General features: G+C 39.0%; 1 protein-coding gene across 3 annotated transcripts in view; it reads left to right on the top strand.

Annotated features, from left to right (window-relative positions):
* Positions 1-14625, top strand: part of TBC1D8 (TBC1 domain family member 8) — a 49631-nt gene that overhangs the window by 12680 nt on the left and 22326 nt on the right. For 2 of the 3 annotated variants that reach the window (XM_063149799.1, XM_063149797.1), the window contains exons 2-5: positions 1184-1339; positions 5675-5793; positions 7142-7370; positions 10985-11225. In XM_063149799.1, coding sequence (XP_063005869.1) covers positions 1184-1339; positions 5675-5793; positions 7142-7370; positions 10985-11225 — 745 coding nt within the window. The remainder of the gene's footprint in view (positions 1-1183; positions 1340-5674; positions 5794-7141; positions 7371-10984; positions 11226-14625) is intronic. The other variant, XM_063149798.1, reaches the window with a different exon arrangement.

Genomic DNA, 14625 nt, shown 5'->3' with positions numbered 1-14625 from the left:
TAAAGCTGCCCTGAATTGCTATTTGTAGGCACCATAAACCAATTTTGCGTTACTTTAATATGCCAGCTTGCATATGCAAATCATGACATTCAGATAACTTTTTCATGGATAGCTTGGTTTTACCTGCTCAGAGGAATGGGTAGCAGGAAACTCCAGGAACTCCAGGTATCCTCCAAACTGGAAAGTCATTTTGGGGTCAGCAATTGCTGCAGCTCTTCAAAATGAATTTGTCTGTACTGAAATCAAGTGATGATTTGCAGTGGAATACTTCTGCAAGCTTTCTTGGATACAGTGGTAGGGATGCAAGATACAGGAGGTGATCTTCCCTTCTGCCAGTGGCTGAGCCTTCAGTAGCAGTGAGCATCAGGTCCAGTTGAGCATCATTCTTGAAGATAAGCTGGAGAGATTCCAGTGTAAGTTCAAGAGCAGTGAGCTGTTTGAAAAACATGACCAAAAAGGAATAGGTGAGATGATTTGGATTTCTTTAGAAATGGAGAGAAATCATTAAACCATGATAATTTTTGTTATGTTGAACATTAGTATCAGAAGTGCCTGTGGCCAGTTACTCTGCATGTTCCAGGGAGCAAGATTAATTTCCAGCAGGAAAGTTTAAGATTGTAGTAGTTGACTTGTTTGTTTAGGGTAGGGTTATTTGTTAGGGTTTTTGTTTGGTTTTGTTTTGTGTTTTGTTTGGTTGGTTTTTGTCATTTTGTTTGTTTGTTTGGTTTGGTTTTTGTGTTTGTTTTTTTTTTCTTTGGTAAGAATATTTAATAAAAATAGTGGAAGAGGCTACCTGGAGAAATTGTTGCATCTCGATTGTGGTGGGTTTTGAAGAACAGGTTAGACAAACACCACTTAGAGCATAGGTGTATTTATCCAACTTCGGAGCAGGGCTGGAACAGTAACTTCTTAAGATGCCCTCAGGTCTTTCCACTTTAGTTATGTGGTTATATTCATATATATGAGGCAAAACCAGAAATGCAGATAATTCTATATGCTTTTGATCTTCTAATCTGGTTTGCCTTTTGCCTTCTGAGCACCTTAAATTAGAAGATAAAACTGGGGAAGAATCGTTATCGTTACATTCTGTATTTTAGTTTTATGGCTGTAACTGTGAAACAGCTTGCAGGCTACAGAAGTAAGAACTGGCATTAATCCTCTTTTCCCCTTTTTTTCTTGGCAGGTCGCTTGGTTGGTGCCCTGGACGCCGTGTTAGACTCCAATGCCCGCGTTGCTCCATTTCGAATTTTACTCCAAGTTCCAGGCTCTCAGGTTTACTCTGCCATTGCATGTGGTGAGTTATTGAATGGATCAGAAGTTTACTGGGCCATAGCTATTGGTGAGTCACAGACGGAAAACCCCAAACTGATTCTGAGCATGGTCAGTGTCTGCATGTCCAGGAAGCTCAAGGTAACCCCAGCTAGCTGTGTGTGTGTGGAAAGCTTGTTTAACAACCTAATTAACCTCTGGTTAAAATCACTGAAAAAGTGTTGCCTAGGAACATTAAGTTTCAATGGAAAACTTGTTTAGCTGAGGGTGGTTTGCTGCTTTAATTTTCTCTGCTGCAAAGTAGTGTGGTTCTGTTCCTATGCGTATCTTTTCCTACAGTAGTGGTCATCCCTTACAGCAAGAAGCTACTTAGTCTAGGCTTTCACCAGCCTAGTCCTTCACTTGCTTACTGTGAAATGTCTTCACACACTTTGCTATAATGAAATATAACTGGAACATTTGGAAGATTTAGGAGATGAAGTTGTTGGAGAGGGAGAGAATGTCAAATTGCTGATCTGTTACGCACTAATCCCTTTTGCAATGTTTCTGCAACTTCTGAAAGTCGAGCTCATCTTCAGGAACATGATATTAACATGAATTGCAGCCTTGCCATGACCCAGTAAAAGCCATCTGAAGTTCCATTCATCCCACTATTGCTTGGCCAGTGTGTAGGACTGTTCTTTTCTCTTCTGCTCCCATCTAAAAAATCCTAGCACTGAAATTTACAGCAGTTTTCTTTTCGGAATGGTTCAAAGCTGTGGCTGGGGAGCATTAGGAAGCATCTCTTTAATGAAAGGATGGCCAGATGCTGGAACGGGATTCCTTCTGAGAGGTGGATGTTGTCCCACCAGACCTGCCAGTGTTTAAGAGGCATTTGGACAATGTCCTTATTAACTTCAGCTTTTGGTCTGTCCTGAAGCGGTCAGGCAGTTGGACTAGATGATTCCCAGCATTTCAAAGAAAACAAGAAGAGCTTCTTGAAATGCATCAATAACAAAAGGAAAACAAAGAATAATGTGGGCCTGTTACTAAATGAACAGATTGCCCAGAGTGGTTGTGGCGTGTCCCTTACTGGGGACTTCCAAGAGCCTTTTGGAAACAATCTTGTGCAATGTGTTCTGGGATAACCTTGCTTGACCAGGGAGGTTGAACCTCATGACCCATTGTGGTCCTTTCCAAACTTTCCCATTCTGTAATTGCTGTAGATCCCTTCCAAGTGACAATATGCTATCCTATTCAGTTCTTTCTTATACAGATCAAGCCATGAAATAGTTAGGTAATGTAAATATTGATATGTCATTGATACTGTTTGACATAGTAGTCCCTTAAGTGGAAGAGTCATAAGTTTATATATTCACTCTAACCCTTTCCTCTCTACATGCTCATCCAGCGATTTTTCCTTGGTTCAGCAGAGATTCCTCTGCATGTTCCCCATTAATACTGGGAATTTTTCCCTGGGCCAGATGTGTGTGTGAAGAAGCTTGCATAAAGTCCATTTGGGCTATTTTTGTTTTGGCTAGGTTTTCTTTGTTTTACAATTGCTCTGTGCTTTCTATCCCTCCTCCCCTCCTTTTTATATTTAAGTAATGCCCTCTCATGGAGAAATTTAAGAGCTTCATGTTGGTACAGTCCTGTGATGAAACCAGGTAGCTTTCACTGGAAAAGCTTTCATGGCTTCTTGGTTATTTGAACATATGCAATGCTACTCTCTGGGGGCAGATCCTTGCCCCACCCACACTCTTACTGCACACAGAAGTTGGTGTGATTTTTTGATTTTGGTTTTTTATTTTTTGAAGGAACTACAAATGACAAACTTGCTGTGTTGGAATGGCTGAGGATTTTGCTGAGACAAACTTACATGATTAATGTTCTCTGAAATTCTCTTTGGCTCTTCTGAATGGATGCTCATCCCTGAGAAAATGAGATTTATAGTAATAGAGGGGTCTGTTTTGTGCGCTGCATGGGTAGAACATGCACAGTTGCCAGAGCTGCACAGAACTAAACCATGGAGCAGAAGCTGTTTGTGAATAATATTGCTGCTGTGAAACCCTGACATGAGTGTCCAGGGGAGAGCTGGCAATGGGAGGCAGAGGAGCATCACCCCAGCCCCTTCCTGGAAAGCTGGAGAAGGACATTCCCCACACAGAAGTGACCAGTTCCTGCTGCTGTACAGTGAGGGCAAGGAGCAATTCCAGGAACTCCTTCCAGTCTCTCCTCTGCAGTGGAACTTAATTGTGGACAGCCATCATGTCATCGGGCAGTTAATTAAAATGACATTTTGCATTTTATGTTGGCAGCCCTCTGTTCCAGGAGTGTAGGTTTAAATGATAATATATGCATAAGGGTCAGGTCTGTTACAGACATTTGCAAATCTCAGAGGGGTGCTAGGAAATCTGATCCCTGCACGGCTGTTCTGGCAGAGATGTTTTAATCCAGATGGTTAATCGTGTTATACCAGTACAGGAAAAAAAAAAGTCTAACCTCACCCCTTGTGTAGAGCCACTTAAATTTTCCTTTCAGAAGGCTCATGGGCAAAAAAGAAACTCAAGGCTCAGTCAAGCAAAGTTGGTTTTAGGAGAGGGAGAGCAAAGGATTTGATGAGAAGTGGGTTTTAAGAAAAGATTCTGAGGAATGAGGCAGTGGTTTGCCAAAACACTTGACATGAGCAGATGAAGAAGGTGGTAAAAGGTGGAATGAAATTCTGTGCCGAACATCAGCACAAGAAGAGGAAATAAGAGATTGGCAGTGCTTGGGTCAAATCACAGAACAACTTTAAACTATGAAATAGAGATTATAAATAAAGAAGGGACTCAAAAAATTGAGTTGGCCTGACCAAATGAAAGGGCCAAAATGATCTTTTGATATTTGAGCAGAAATCCTGGGGGCAGGCAGGAGATACTGCAGGAGTCCCTGTGGAGTATAGCTGCTGCCTGGGCTCAGAGCAGTCCCAGCAGTGGGGATGCTACTATGAAAGGGATCTTGCTCTCAGCTTATTTCACAAGAGGCAGCCTGACAGCTTGCCCATACACTTGGTATCTTGTAGGTTACTCAGAAATAAAAAGTCAGCTCAGTATTTGCTTTGTGCAGCCATTTCAATATAAAATTACTCTTATTTCTGGTGTTCTTAAGCATTTATATAATTTGTTTTCTTGACCTAAAGGGCTTTTAAGTGTCTCTAATTGTATGATTTTTTAATTTAAATTTAACCTTGATTAAAGATATTTAAGAAGTTCCATTACAAGACCTTCCTGTCAGGGAAGTTAAAGCATGGAAGGTTTCCCTGCCAGCTGGCATTCTGCGTGGAAAACAGAGCGGAGGGAAATGGAAAATCCTCACCTAAATTTATCATTTTTTGTTGTTGTGAGGCAACATGATGCATCACTAATGTACACACAAAATAAATCTTGAGATAATGGGTCTTCTATTTGAGATTAATTTTATTATTATATTCATGTGTGATTTGTATTTCTCTTACATACAGCTATTTCTCTTCTTTCTTCCACAAGCAAGGCACTAGGAGAAGCACCTATTACTGCCTTTACTTTTTTACTTATAATGTCTAATTACTGACCAGTAGGGTCTGGAGGGCTCAGATTTTCCCTTGTTGGCCCTGTATGGTGCCCATCTTGCTATGACTTTTCTGTCCTTGTGTCATGCAGAGACAATTCAGTTTCAAGCAGAAGGAGCAAAAGCAGATCAGTAATGAGGGAAATATTATTTCTGGAGTTAGTGTGAACAGATTAGATTTAAAGAACCAGCAAACCCCTCAGGTGTTTAGAGAAAGAAGCTTTAAAGATTTGAAAAGCTGTATTAGTCAGAGATTGCTGTTTGCTTTATTTCTTCCCCAAACTGTAGAAATGTTCTCTTGTAGAACCTTTAGGTGCTGCTGAACCAAACTCTTTTTTAGGTACTTTATTTATTGTGGAGGGGCTTGTATTCCTCCCAAAGGGTGTGCATGTGTTTGTGTGTGGGGTGTGTGTGTGCATGTGTGTATTGAGGGACGGAGAGAGGGAGATCAGGGACTTTTGGGAACAGGGCATAAATCAAGTGGCCACTTAGAGAATGTCATGCTAGAATAAGCTGCAGTCTGGCAGCTCAGGATGAAGTTTTGATGTTTTTTCTGCTTTGACTTTTAGTGCAGCATTTGCTGGCTGAGAGCATTTGAGAAGATAAAACTAAAAGCCCTAAAAATAATTCTCTAAAACAATGAAGGTTTTGTTTTTCTCTAAGTATGCTGCTATGAATGAGACCTTTTTGACCTGTTTGCTACTAAGAATTCTGAGGCTGAAAGTTCAGTTTTTCCAAATGAATTTATGAAATAGTGCATTTTATTACTTTTTTCCTCCCTTCCTTTCAATTTTATATTGCAGGATTAGTTTTAGTATACTATTTTTTGCTTTTCTAGGTGCCACTGCAGAGGAAATAAATCAGCACTGGGAATGGCTGGAACAAAACTTGCTCCATACTTTGTCTGTGTTTGACAATAAAGAAGATATTGTTAGTTTTGTCAAAGGGAAAGTCAAGGTAAGGAAACTGTCTCACTTGCACCCTCCCCTGTCCAATTACATGTGGTTTATTAGAAGAATGTCATGAAGCTGTTGTCAGTCATCCTTGGTTTTGACCAAATAAACATGACTTGTTTTCTATGTGGCTCTTGCACCTGATGTGGCCAGCACATGATGCTGCTGGCTCACCACAGGGTTGGAGAAATGAGCATCCTTTTGGAAGGTTAAAGAATTTTAAAAGGAAAGGAATTCTGTGAGCATAAATTGGATTTAAAAAAAAAACAATGGCATGTGGGGAGCAACTTAGAAAGCCTGGAGTTCTGAGCTCTGCTTTTAATGAAATACAAACTCTAAGAGGAGCTTGGTGATGTCTGGGTGGGAGCGTGGGTTCACTGGTGGCTGCTGTACCTCAGGTCCTGCTACAAGCTTTTTCTTGCTAAGAGTTTTAATGGGATGCTCTTCCCTCCACAGCCTCTTTTTCAGTTTGGAAATTTTGTAGGAACATAATGTATTTGTTGAATTTCAGCCTTGCTGCTGTGAGCTCTGTGGGCTCTGAATCTGGGGAAGAAGAGGACAAAACCAAAACTTCACTGTACAAATCCTAGTTTTTTCCTGCTTTCTTTAAAAAAAGGCATATTGTCTTAAGTGCACTGAAACACCAAATACAGTTAATCTCTCTTGATAACACAGTGACAGCCTGTTACCTAGCAGAATACATATCTAAAATTCTTCAGGTTTCATTAGTTAATGTTAAATCCAGATTTTGGACCCTTGCACCTGCTGAAGACTTTTAGCACATTAGGATTGCTTGGTAACTACAAACTAATAGCAGGTGCTGTAACATATGGATTATTTGTCTGCCTGGTGCAATGCATACTTAACTCCTTTGTTGTAATACCACTATTAAAAATCTGAAATATTAATTACATTTATGTAGATGTTCTTGAAATGGTGTTTGTAATGGTTCCAAGCATGTCTCAAGTTGTTGACACATCTGACTGCTTTGCTTCTTCATAGGTAAATAGTACTGGTCAGGAGCCACAACTGTTACTCTATTTTTACTCTGTGTATACAAAATAAGAGCACTCATAAGCCATAGTGAAAGTGCAGATATACAGTTCTGCCAGACTTGTTGAAAAAACTGTGAATAAGGTAAAGAAGGCCCCAGAAGTCTTGCTTTGGGAACATTCAAGATGTGTGAGAGATGCAAGCGCCAGAGAAATTTCTCCATTTGTGAAAACTGCAAATTGTCTGGAATTTCTTTGTAATAAAGTGTTGCATTATTAGAATTTGAATGGGCAGCTTGTAGCAGCTTGCCTGAGTGTGCCATAGCTTTATGCTGACATATGGTCTTGTTCTGGGCTCAGGCACTGATTGCAGAGGAAACGAGCAGCAAACTCGCTGAGCAGGAGGAGGACCCCGAGAAGTTCCGAGAAGCTCTGGTGAAATTTGAATCCAGATTTAATTTTCCTGAAGCAGAGAAGTTGATCACCTATTATTCCTGTTGCTGTTGGAAAGGAAAAGTTCCTCGGCAAGGCTGGCTTTATTTGAGCATCAATCATCTCTGTTTTTATTCCTTCTTCCTGGGCAAAGAATGTAAGTGTAAATGCATAAGGAATCTTATGCTGGGGAGAAATATAAATACATTTAAAAGCAAGAATAACCAGGGTTCTCATGAAAAGCCTAGCTGACCTCTGAAGTTTAGTTTCTGAGTTTTTAGTTATTAGGTGAAAAATCCTGTTTAATTAAATTTTCACTTCAGCCTTTGTGTTTTAATATGAATCCAGTAATTAAAATAACACTGCAAGAGCACACAGACATAGTTGTTACCTGGTTTTTCTTTTTGCCATGGTGAAGCAACCTTAAGATGTAGCAGACCTCCTACAAGTTCTAAAATGAGTTTTAGTGCTGAAAATGGTGAGTAAGGATGGGTCCCTCCCACAGGTAGGAGAGCAGGGTCACCAGATTGCTGCAGGGTTGTAGGGGAAGGGCTCCTGGGGCCAGGGGTGCCTGAGTCAACCTGCCTGCCTGAAGAAATCCCAGGACAAACAGAAGGAATGTGCTCTGGAGAACCAGGTGAAAATTCAGAGCTTTTAAGCAAGAACAACAGCAATTTAGGGATTTGTTTGTGTTTCTGAATAGCAGTGCAGTAAGGTCAAAAGAGGCATATCCTGAGGCTTTTTGGCCCTTCAGATGGTTCAGCAAGTTCTGAGGATTTAGTTGTGGTGTTCTTCTACAGAGAAAGAACTGTGAGAATGGAAAGCCTGACAGAAGAGATCTTAGAAAGTAAAAATAAAAGTAACAGATGTAAGATGTAATAATGAATGTAGCCATTTAAACTCTGCAGCATTTCTCTGTTTAGTAAAATAGCGCATAAACCTCTGGCCTTTTAAGGCCTGTTTATCCTGCTGGAACTTAAAGTCAGCAATAGAAACCTATACTGCTGTAAATATAGCAATGTTTGTCAGATCAGTTAGGAAAACTTTGCCATATTCTAACTGGATTTAATATTGAGACATAGCTGTAGATTTAGAAATGAAGTTCATCTTAAGAAAGATAGTAACTTGTAATTTCTAAGACTGGAAACATACGCTACTTATTTTGTCATATCACTAAAGATGGGAGAATTATATTTGAATATATTTGAAGTGCAGCTAAGTTTGGGAGAATTATATTTGAAGTGCAGCTAAGTTTGTTATTCACTATAAAAACAAAAGTTGAGTTATGCTGGGAAGAACAGAATGGAATTTCTTCATGTACTAGGTATGTGAGTTCTTGTTTAATCCCCTTGTTTTCTGGTTAGTATTAAATTTTTTGTCAGTCATTTCTTCTTATTATCATTGCAGGTTTTCTCTTATTAAATCTGAGATAGCCAGTCTGCCAGAGCACACAAAGCAGAAATTATACTTATTAATGATAGATAACAGTAGAAGGAGGAGGGAGAGCGAAAAACCCTTTATATGGTTCCAAAAATTTTGTTTATGCAATACCACAGATTGTTAAATGATAATGGAAATAAAATATCATGTTGTATTGTTTAAGAAGAGATTTATTCTCATATATTTAATGATATTCATTATGAAAATCACACAAAAAACAAACAAACAAACAATTATGCGTTTGCAACTTTTATTTTGATCATGGAAAATGCACTGTTCATTCATCAGTGCAGTCAGTCACATTGTCTTCCCATTTGCATGGAAATGGGAGAAAACCCCCTGAATTTTCTTTTGGTTAAACAAACTTCCCTACCTCCGTGGGAAGCAGCATATATGATTCCCACTTCCTTGATTGTGATAAAGCAGATTACTTCTGTTTCTAGGCTAGTGTTTTGTCATGTTTATGAAATATTTGTTTTACAGGGAATAATCCAGATTTAATACTGTTCTGGTTGTTACTGTTTGAGAAGCTGATGCTGATTACATGCAGAACAAGTGATTCATTGCCTTTGTCTTTTTCAGGCAGCAATCGCAAATGAAATCTGGTTAAATCTGGTCTTGAAAATATTGCTAAGAAATCACATTTATTGTATTCTTCAATACTACACAGAAAAAACCCCTCAATATATGAGTTGCAATAAAATTAGTTCTCAATTGTGTTTTACCGCTATAAAAATTCCCCCAAATCATAGACTGAAATCTATTTATAGGCAGAGTGTTACGTCTTCTGCTTCTGGCAAGTCTTTTCCCTTCTTTTGTTTCATTTTGTGTTGAAGTGACCTGGAATGTGATATTAGAACCTGTTTTCAACTTCTCATAAAATTAATTTACGATTTATGTGAATATAAATTCCATGGAAAATTTTTTTCCAGGACAAGTCCCCTTTTATCTAAACTTCCAAGTGTTTGTAGGATTTCAGAGGTTTAGATCATCAGATAGCTTGGAAGGGTGTGCCAAGGTTTCTTCACATTTTTAATTAAATTTGTGTTTTTCTGCAACTTCGAAGATTTTGTACCTTTTATCAGTGGCTTGAGTCCTGTACAGGCTGTTGTGCTTTTTCTGTAACCAGCACTGTAGAGCCTGTGTGACTCTGACCTGCCTGAACAGCAGTGCTGTTGCTACAGCAGTATTTAATCTTTCTTCCCTTGGCTGGGCTGGTGCAGTTGATTTTATGATCATTTGCAACAGTCTCTGCATGTTGATGCAGCTGTGCTTTATTTAAGTAAGAAAAAACGCAATCTGTAAATAATCTTGACAGCTGTGGTTCATGTAGTACAGAAAACTTGCTGAGGGTAGCTCCTTAGGTAATGAATGATCTTTGATAAATGCCATATATATATGACAGTGTTTGTTATTACTGCCTTTTTATTGCTTTATTGGCATCAGGAGACCAGCTAGGGATGTTAAGGGGTGTAGCCTTGATGTTATTGGCACAGAGAAATCTGGGAAGCTTACAACAGTTGTTAAGAAGAAATTGAATCTGTTTTAAAGTCCTTTCCAGCCTAATTTCTACCCAGAGATTCCTGTGAGAGGCGAGTAACATCCTGCAATAATTATCTAAAGTAAGCTGATTGTTTGCCACTTGTATTTATATGATTCAACAGCTTTAAGTATAGAGAACAGTGTCCTACACTTCTTGTTCTCTATAAACAAGCCTGACCATAGTTAATGTTTAGGGCAAGATGTGCCCTGTGCATCTTTTCAGTAAAAAGTAACCAAATGGAAAGATCCCAAAGGCTAGGCAGCTTTTTTAATGTCTTGTTTATAGTCGTAATTATACTTTATAGCAGTCTCCAAAAAAAGCTTTCTTTTGGAGGGGAGCTAGCTTTATTTTAAAACCTAAAGTAACTGTGCATGTAATTGGTTTTCCACCTGCCTAGTCTTTTGTTTTAGGAGATAACAAAGCTTTTCCCTCTTATCTTTGTATTCTGGAGATGAACTCCTTCTTCTGGTGGTGAAGAAGCAGGCTGCAGGAATGACTTGTAAAGGAATTAGGAGCACAGGGTATGGCAGATGTTCTGCAAAGGTACCACCCCAGTCTAGCATTTCTTGTGAAGATAGTTAAAATTTTGGGGGAGAGATTCTGAAAAAGGAGTGGGTGAGATTGAATGCAGAGTCATAACAGACATTTCAGCATGTGCTTGGTCTTGCTCATAAAAATTTCTCTCTCCTCTCTTTAGTTTGCTTTTCATTCTGAATTTGATTGTTTCCCAAATCTGAAAGATGGAAGCAAAGTTTCCAACCCACTTTTGCTCTTCTCTTGGATTGCAGTGAAACTTATCATCCCTTGGGTTGAGGTCCAGAAGCTGGAAAGAACCTCCAATGTCTTCATGACGGACACAGTCCGTGTCACCACAGCAAACAAGGAGCGCGACTTCTCCACCTTCCTCAATATTGCTGAGGCTTTCAGGATCATGGAGCAGCTGGCAGATGTGACACTCCGAAGGCTACTGGATAATGAAATCTTTGAACTGGATCCAGGCCTGCAGGATCCTACTCAGATTACTAAGAGGTAAATAGCTCAACTGTCATATGAGCAATAGTGGGATTCATGGTTTGGTGTGTTAGCTGGCTAAGATTTCAAAGCTTTGTTTGATTGGATGCAAAAGAGGCTTCATAGTGTGTTATGGTGTATCCAAAAGGTGCATTTTAAATTTATGCAAGATACATTTATTGACTTTATATTCTTCCCTTAAACAGCATAAAGTTTCAAAAATACTGTTCCCATAGAAGGGAAGATTGCAGCAAGGGATATTTGTCATCTTCCCTGAAGAGCAGCATTATTTTGCTTAAATTTTTGGTAATATGTAGGCTTTCCTAGTACCTTCAGTTCTCTGGAATTACTGCTTTTGATCCCATCTGAAACATGGAATTCTCACTAGTGTGATTGCCATAGCCAATTTAGCAAGTAGTTACAGGACTTAAAAAACACAGTTGTGGTATTGCTATTGTCAGCTCTACCCCTCGAATCCCTGAAATGCATCCCTGCATTCCTCTCCCACTACAGAAATGCATCTCAGGGAAAGATTGATGGCTGTTTCTCTGCTGGTAGCACAACACATAACTCTGTGTTTTATTTGCTGCTTCGAGAAAGGGGGAGGGAAGCGGCCCTGAGGAATTTTAAGTGGGCAGGATGGAATAGCCCTAACTGGAATTTGCCTGGGGCATCAAGGTTAAGGTGGTGATTTAAAATACTTCTTTTCTGAATGGGATGTTTGTGGAGCAGTTATCTTCTCTTGAATCATGCTCTTTCCTGCTCTTCCTTCCTCTCCCTCTGCCAGGGTTTGAAGGGAATCACCTAGGTGTTGCTTCCTGACTAAAACGCGAGGAATGCATGGTATCATTTCCCAAAAAGAGAAACCAGTAGCCATTTTATTGTTTCTGAGGGACATTTTTACAGTGGTGGTGGGCCTATATCTCAGCTAAACACTTCTGCAAAGTTTCATAGTGGAGTTTAAAACAATAAAATGGACTTCCTCTGCAATTTCATATGTACACACAGTAAGGAAAATCAGTGACACCAGGATTTCATCATTGAAGAATTCACTTGAGGTAACACAGTGGTGAGCAGCCATAAACATCTTTGCAGGCTTTTTTAATAACCAAGGTTCCTTGGATACAAGAGCTGCCATTGTTTTTACACTATCTGTCTAACTTGTTTTTTTTAACATTGGAGGCTTTTGGCTCAGGAGATGTAGGGATGTTTGTGCTTTAGCTAATGCAGAACATGGCTGTGGTAGGTTGTATCTCAGCCCCTTTCCATGGTTTACCATTTTAAGTTCCTCCTGCTTTTGGGCTGAAAAGTTAGATGCAAGAAGAGAAATCCAGAGGAGATGTAACAAACACCTGGGGGGAGATATTTTTCAGCATCTACCAATTTTTGTCATTGTCATTTCCCAAAATAGTCTTTGAATCAGGGATACTAACTGAATGGAAAGAAAATAAAATTACAGTTTTAAAGAAAAGCATAAGCTTAGTAATATGCTATAAAAAGGGGCTCTCAGGGAATCATCTTGTAAGTACCTTGTGGCATTTTTGAAGAGCAGTGTGCCCATTAGTGGTCAAGCAAGAGAAACCATCTCACACACTTATTCAAACTGATTCTCTCTCTCCTTCCCTCCAACTAAAGAAGAAAAAAAAGAAAGTAAAAGGAGCACAGGGAGAAGGAAGGATAAAAATATATTTACTGGAGATTTCCTGGTCAAGATGTTCTCTAACCTGTACTGTGACTTGGGATGGCATGGATGATACCAAAATCCCATTTACTCTGCATTAATTAGGTAGTGGTTGGATAAGTTGCTGTTTCTGGTGCCCTTTGTCCCACTTCAGCAACCACTTTGATGTAAGGTGATTAAGCAAGACTGTAGTTTGAACAGTGGATAAACTGGTTTTTAGTGTTAACATGTTTTGGGGGGAATGTTTTTCTTTTTTGGTGTATGAAGTTCTGGTTGCTGCTTTTTTTCTTGAAGCCATTTTAGTACTACAAGAACAATTACTTTCCTCTCAACATGTTCCTTCTAATTGTCATTGTTAGTTCTTGTACATGATTTGGAAGCAAATAATAATCTATGAAAATGAAAGCAGACATTTATATCATTTGAACTGTTCCAGCTCTGACAAATTAATGAAGTTGTAGGTGTCTTGTGTTTGCTAGACTTTCTTTTGTGAGAGGCTTGTTTCAATATATTTATTTTTATAAAAATACATTTTCAGTGCTGTCACGACCTGTTTATTCTACAGTCTGAAAACCATAAACCTTTTCCATTCCTGAGGCTCCTGGAGTCATCTTACTGAGCAGTGGAGGGATGGGACTCAGAGGGGCCGTGGGATTAGGCCCACAGCCTGTGACATACATTATATCATGGCCAGAGTCAAATAAGTCAGTATGCAGTTTTTTGTGCTGTCTAATGAAATTATTATGCACAGAACAATGAATTATGAAGGGATTAATGGCAATGGAGGTAATTGCCATAAAAAGCAAAATAAAGCTGATGTGTTTGGTACCTACAATTGCCATTTCTTGTAGGCATATGTGTGTGCCATAGAATTTTACTGGAACACATATGGTAACTATTTTTTCTTTTTTTTTTTTTTTTTTAAAGGCTGCAGCAGTTTCTGGTATAGGTTTCTTGTACTTCTAATTTCCATCTCTTTCAGGATGTAAAAGTACCCATTTCATTTCTCAAATGTAGTGAGAAATTCTCCAGAGCAGAACCCACAATTTCAAAGCTTTAGTGCTGGTATAAGTAAGGTTTCAATAGTGTGATATGTTTTCCCAGGCTCTAACCACATCAGGTTTTTTTCTTCATGTTTAACTGTGAGTTACCAGTGAGAATGACTTTGCTTCATGTGAAGGCAAAGAAGGTTGTTAACAGTGATCTAAGCTCAATGGAAACTGTTTGAAGTATCCTGAGTCATAAATGTCACTTCAATCTGCATTTATTCCTTCAGAGACAGAATCTGAGAATGCTTTAAACCTTGAGCAACAAGTAGAATGTGACTAGAAAAAAGTTCCTTTTATTGCATCTCTGTAGCAAAAGGTAGGGTTTGGGTTATCTCTTTGTGATTTGCAATGTGTTTTTTAGGTTTTGCAGTAAAGGGCATATCAGGATCCATACCAGTACTTCACTGTTCTGTCACTTAGAAGTCTGAAGTCTAACTTGAATCTGCCACACTTTTTGGGTCTGTCACTTTTTGTTCTACTCAGTACTATTGAAGAGATCAGAAGTGCTCACTTTCATTAGAGCATTTTGTGCTCACTTAGAGCAATCATTTGTGTGTTTGGGGGTTGATGTGTATCTTCTTTCTTTCTTTTTTTTTTTTTTTTTTTTAAACCTGTACTGCCCTACTTCCACCAGGGTTTTCTTATCAGTAGATTTTAGCCATTCTGGTCACTCTTCCCTGGACATTCA

Source organism: Melospiza melodia, chromosome 2 (genome assembly GCF_035770615.1).
Source record: "Melospiza melodia melodia isolate bMelMel2 chromosome 2, bMelMel2.pri, whole genome shotgun sequence".
NCBI classification, from domain to species: domain Eukaryota; kingdom Metazoa; phylum Chordata; class Aves; order Passeriformes; family Passerellidae; genus Melospiza; species Melospiza melodia.
Note: the sequence above shows the minus strand (reverse complement) of the source record. Positions and strands in the feature narration are given on the sequence as shown.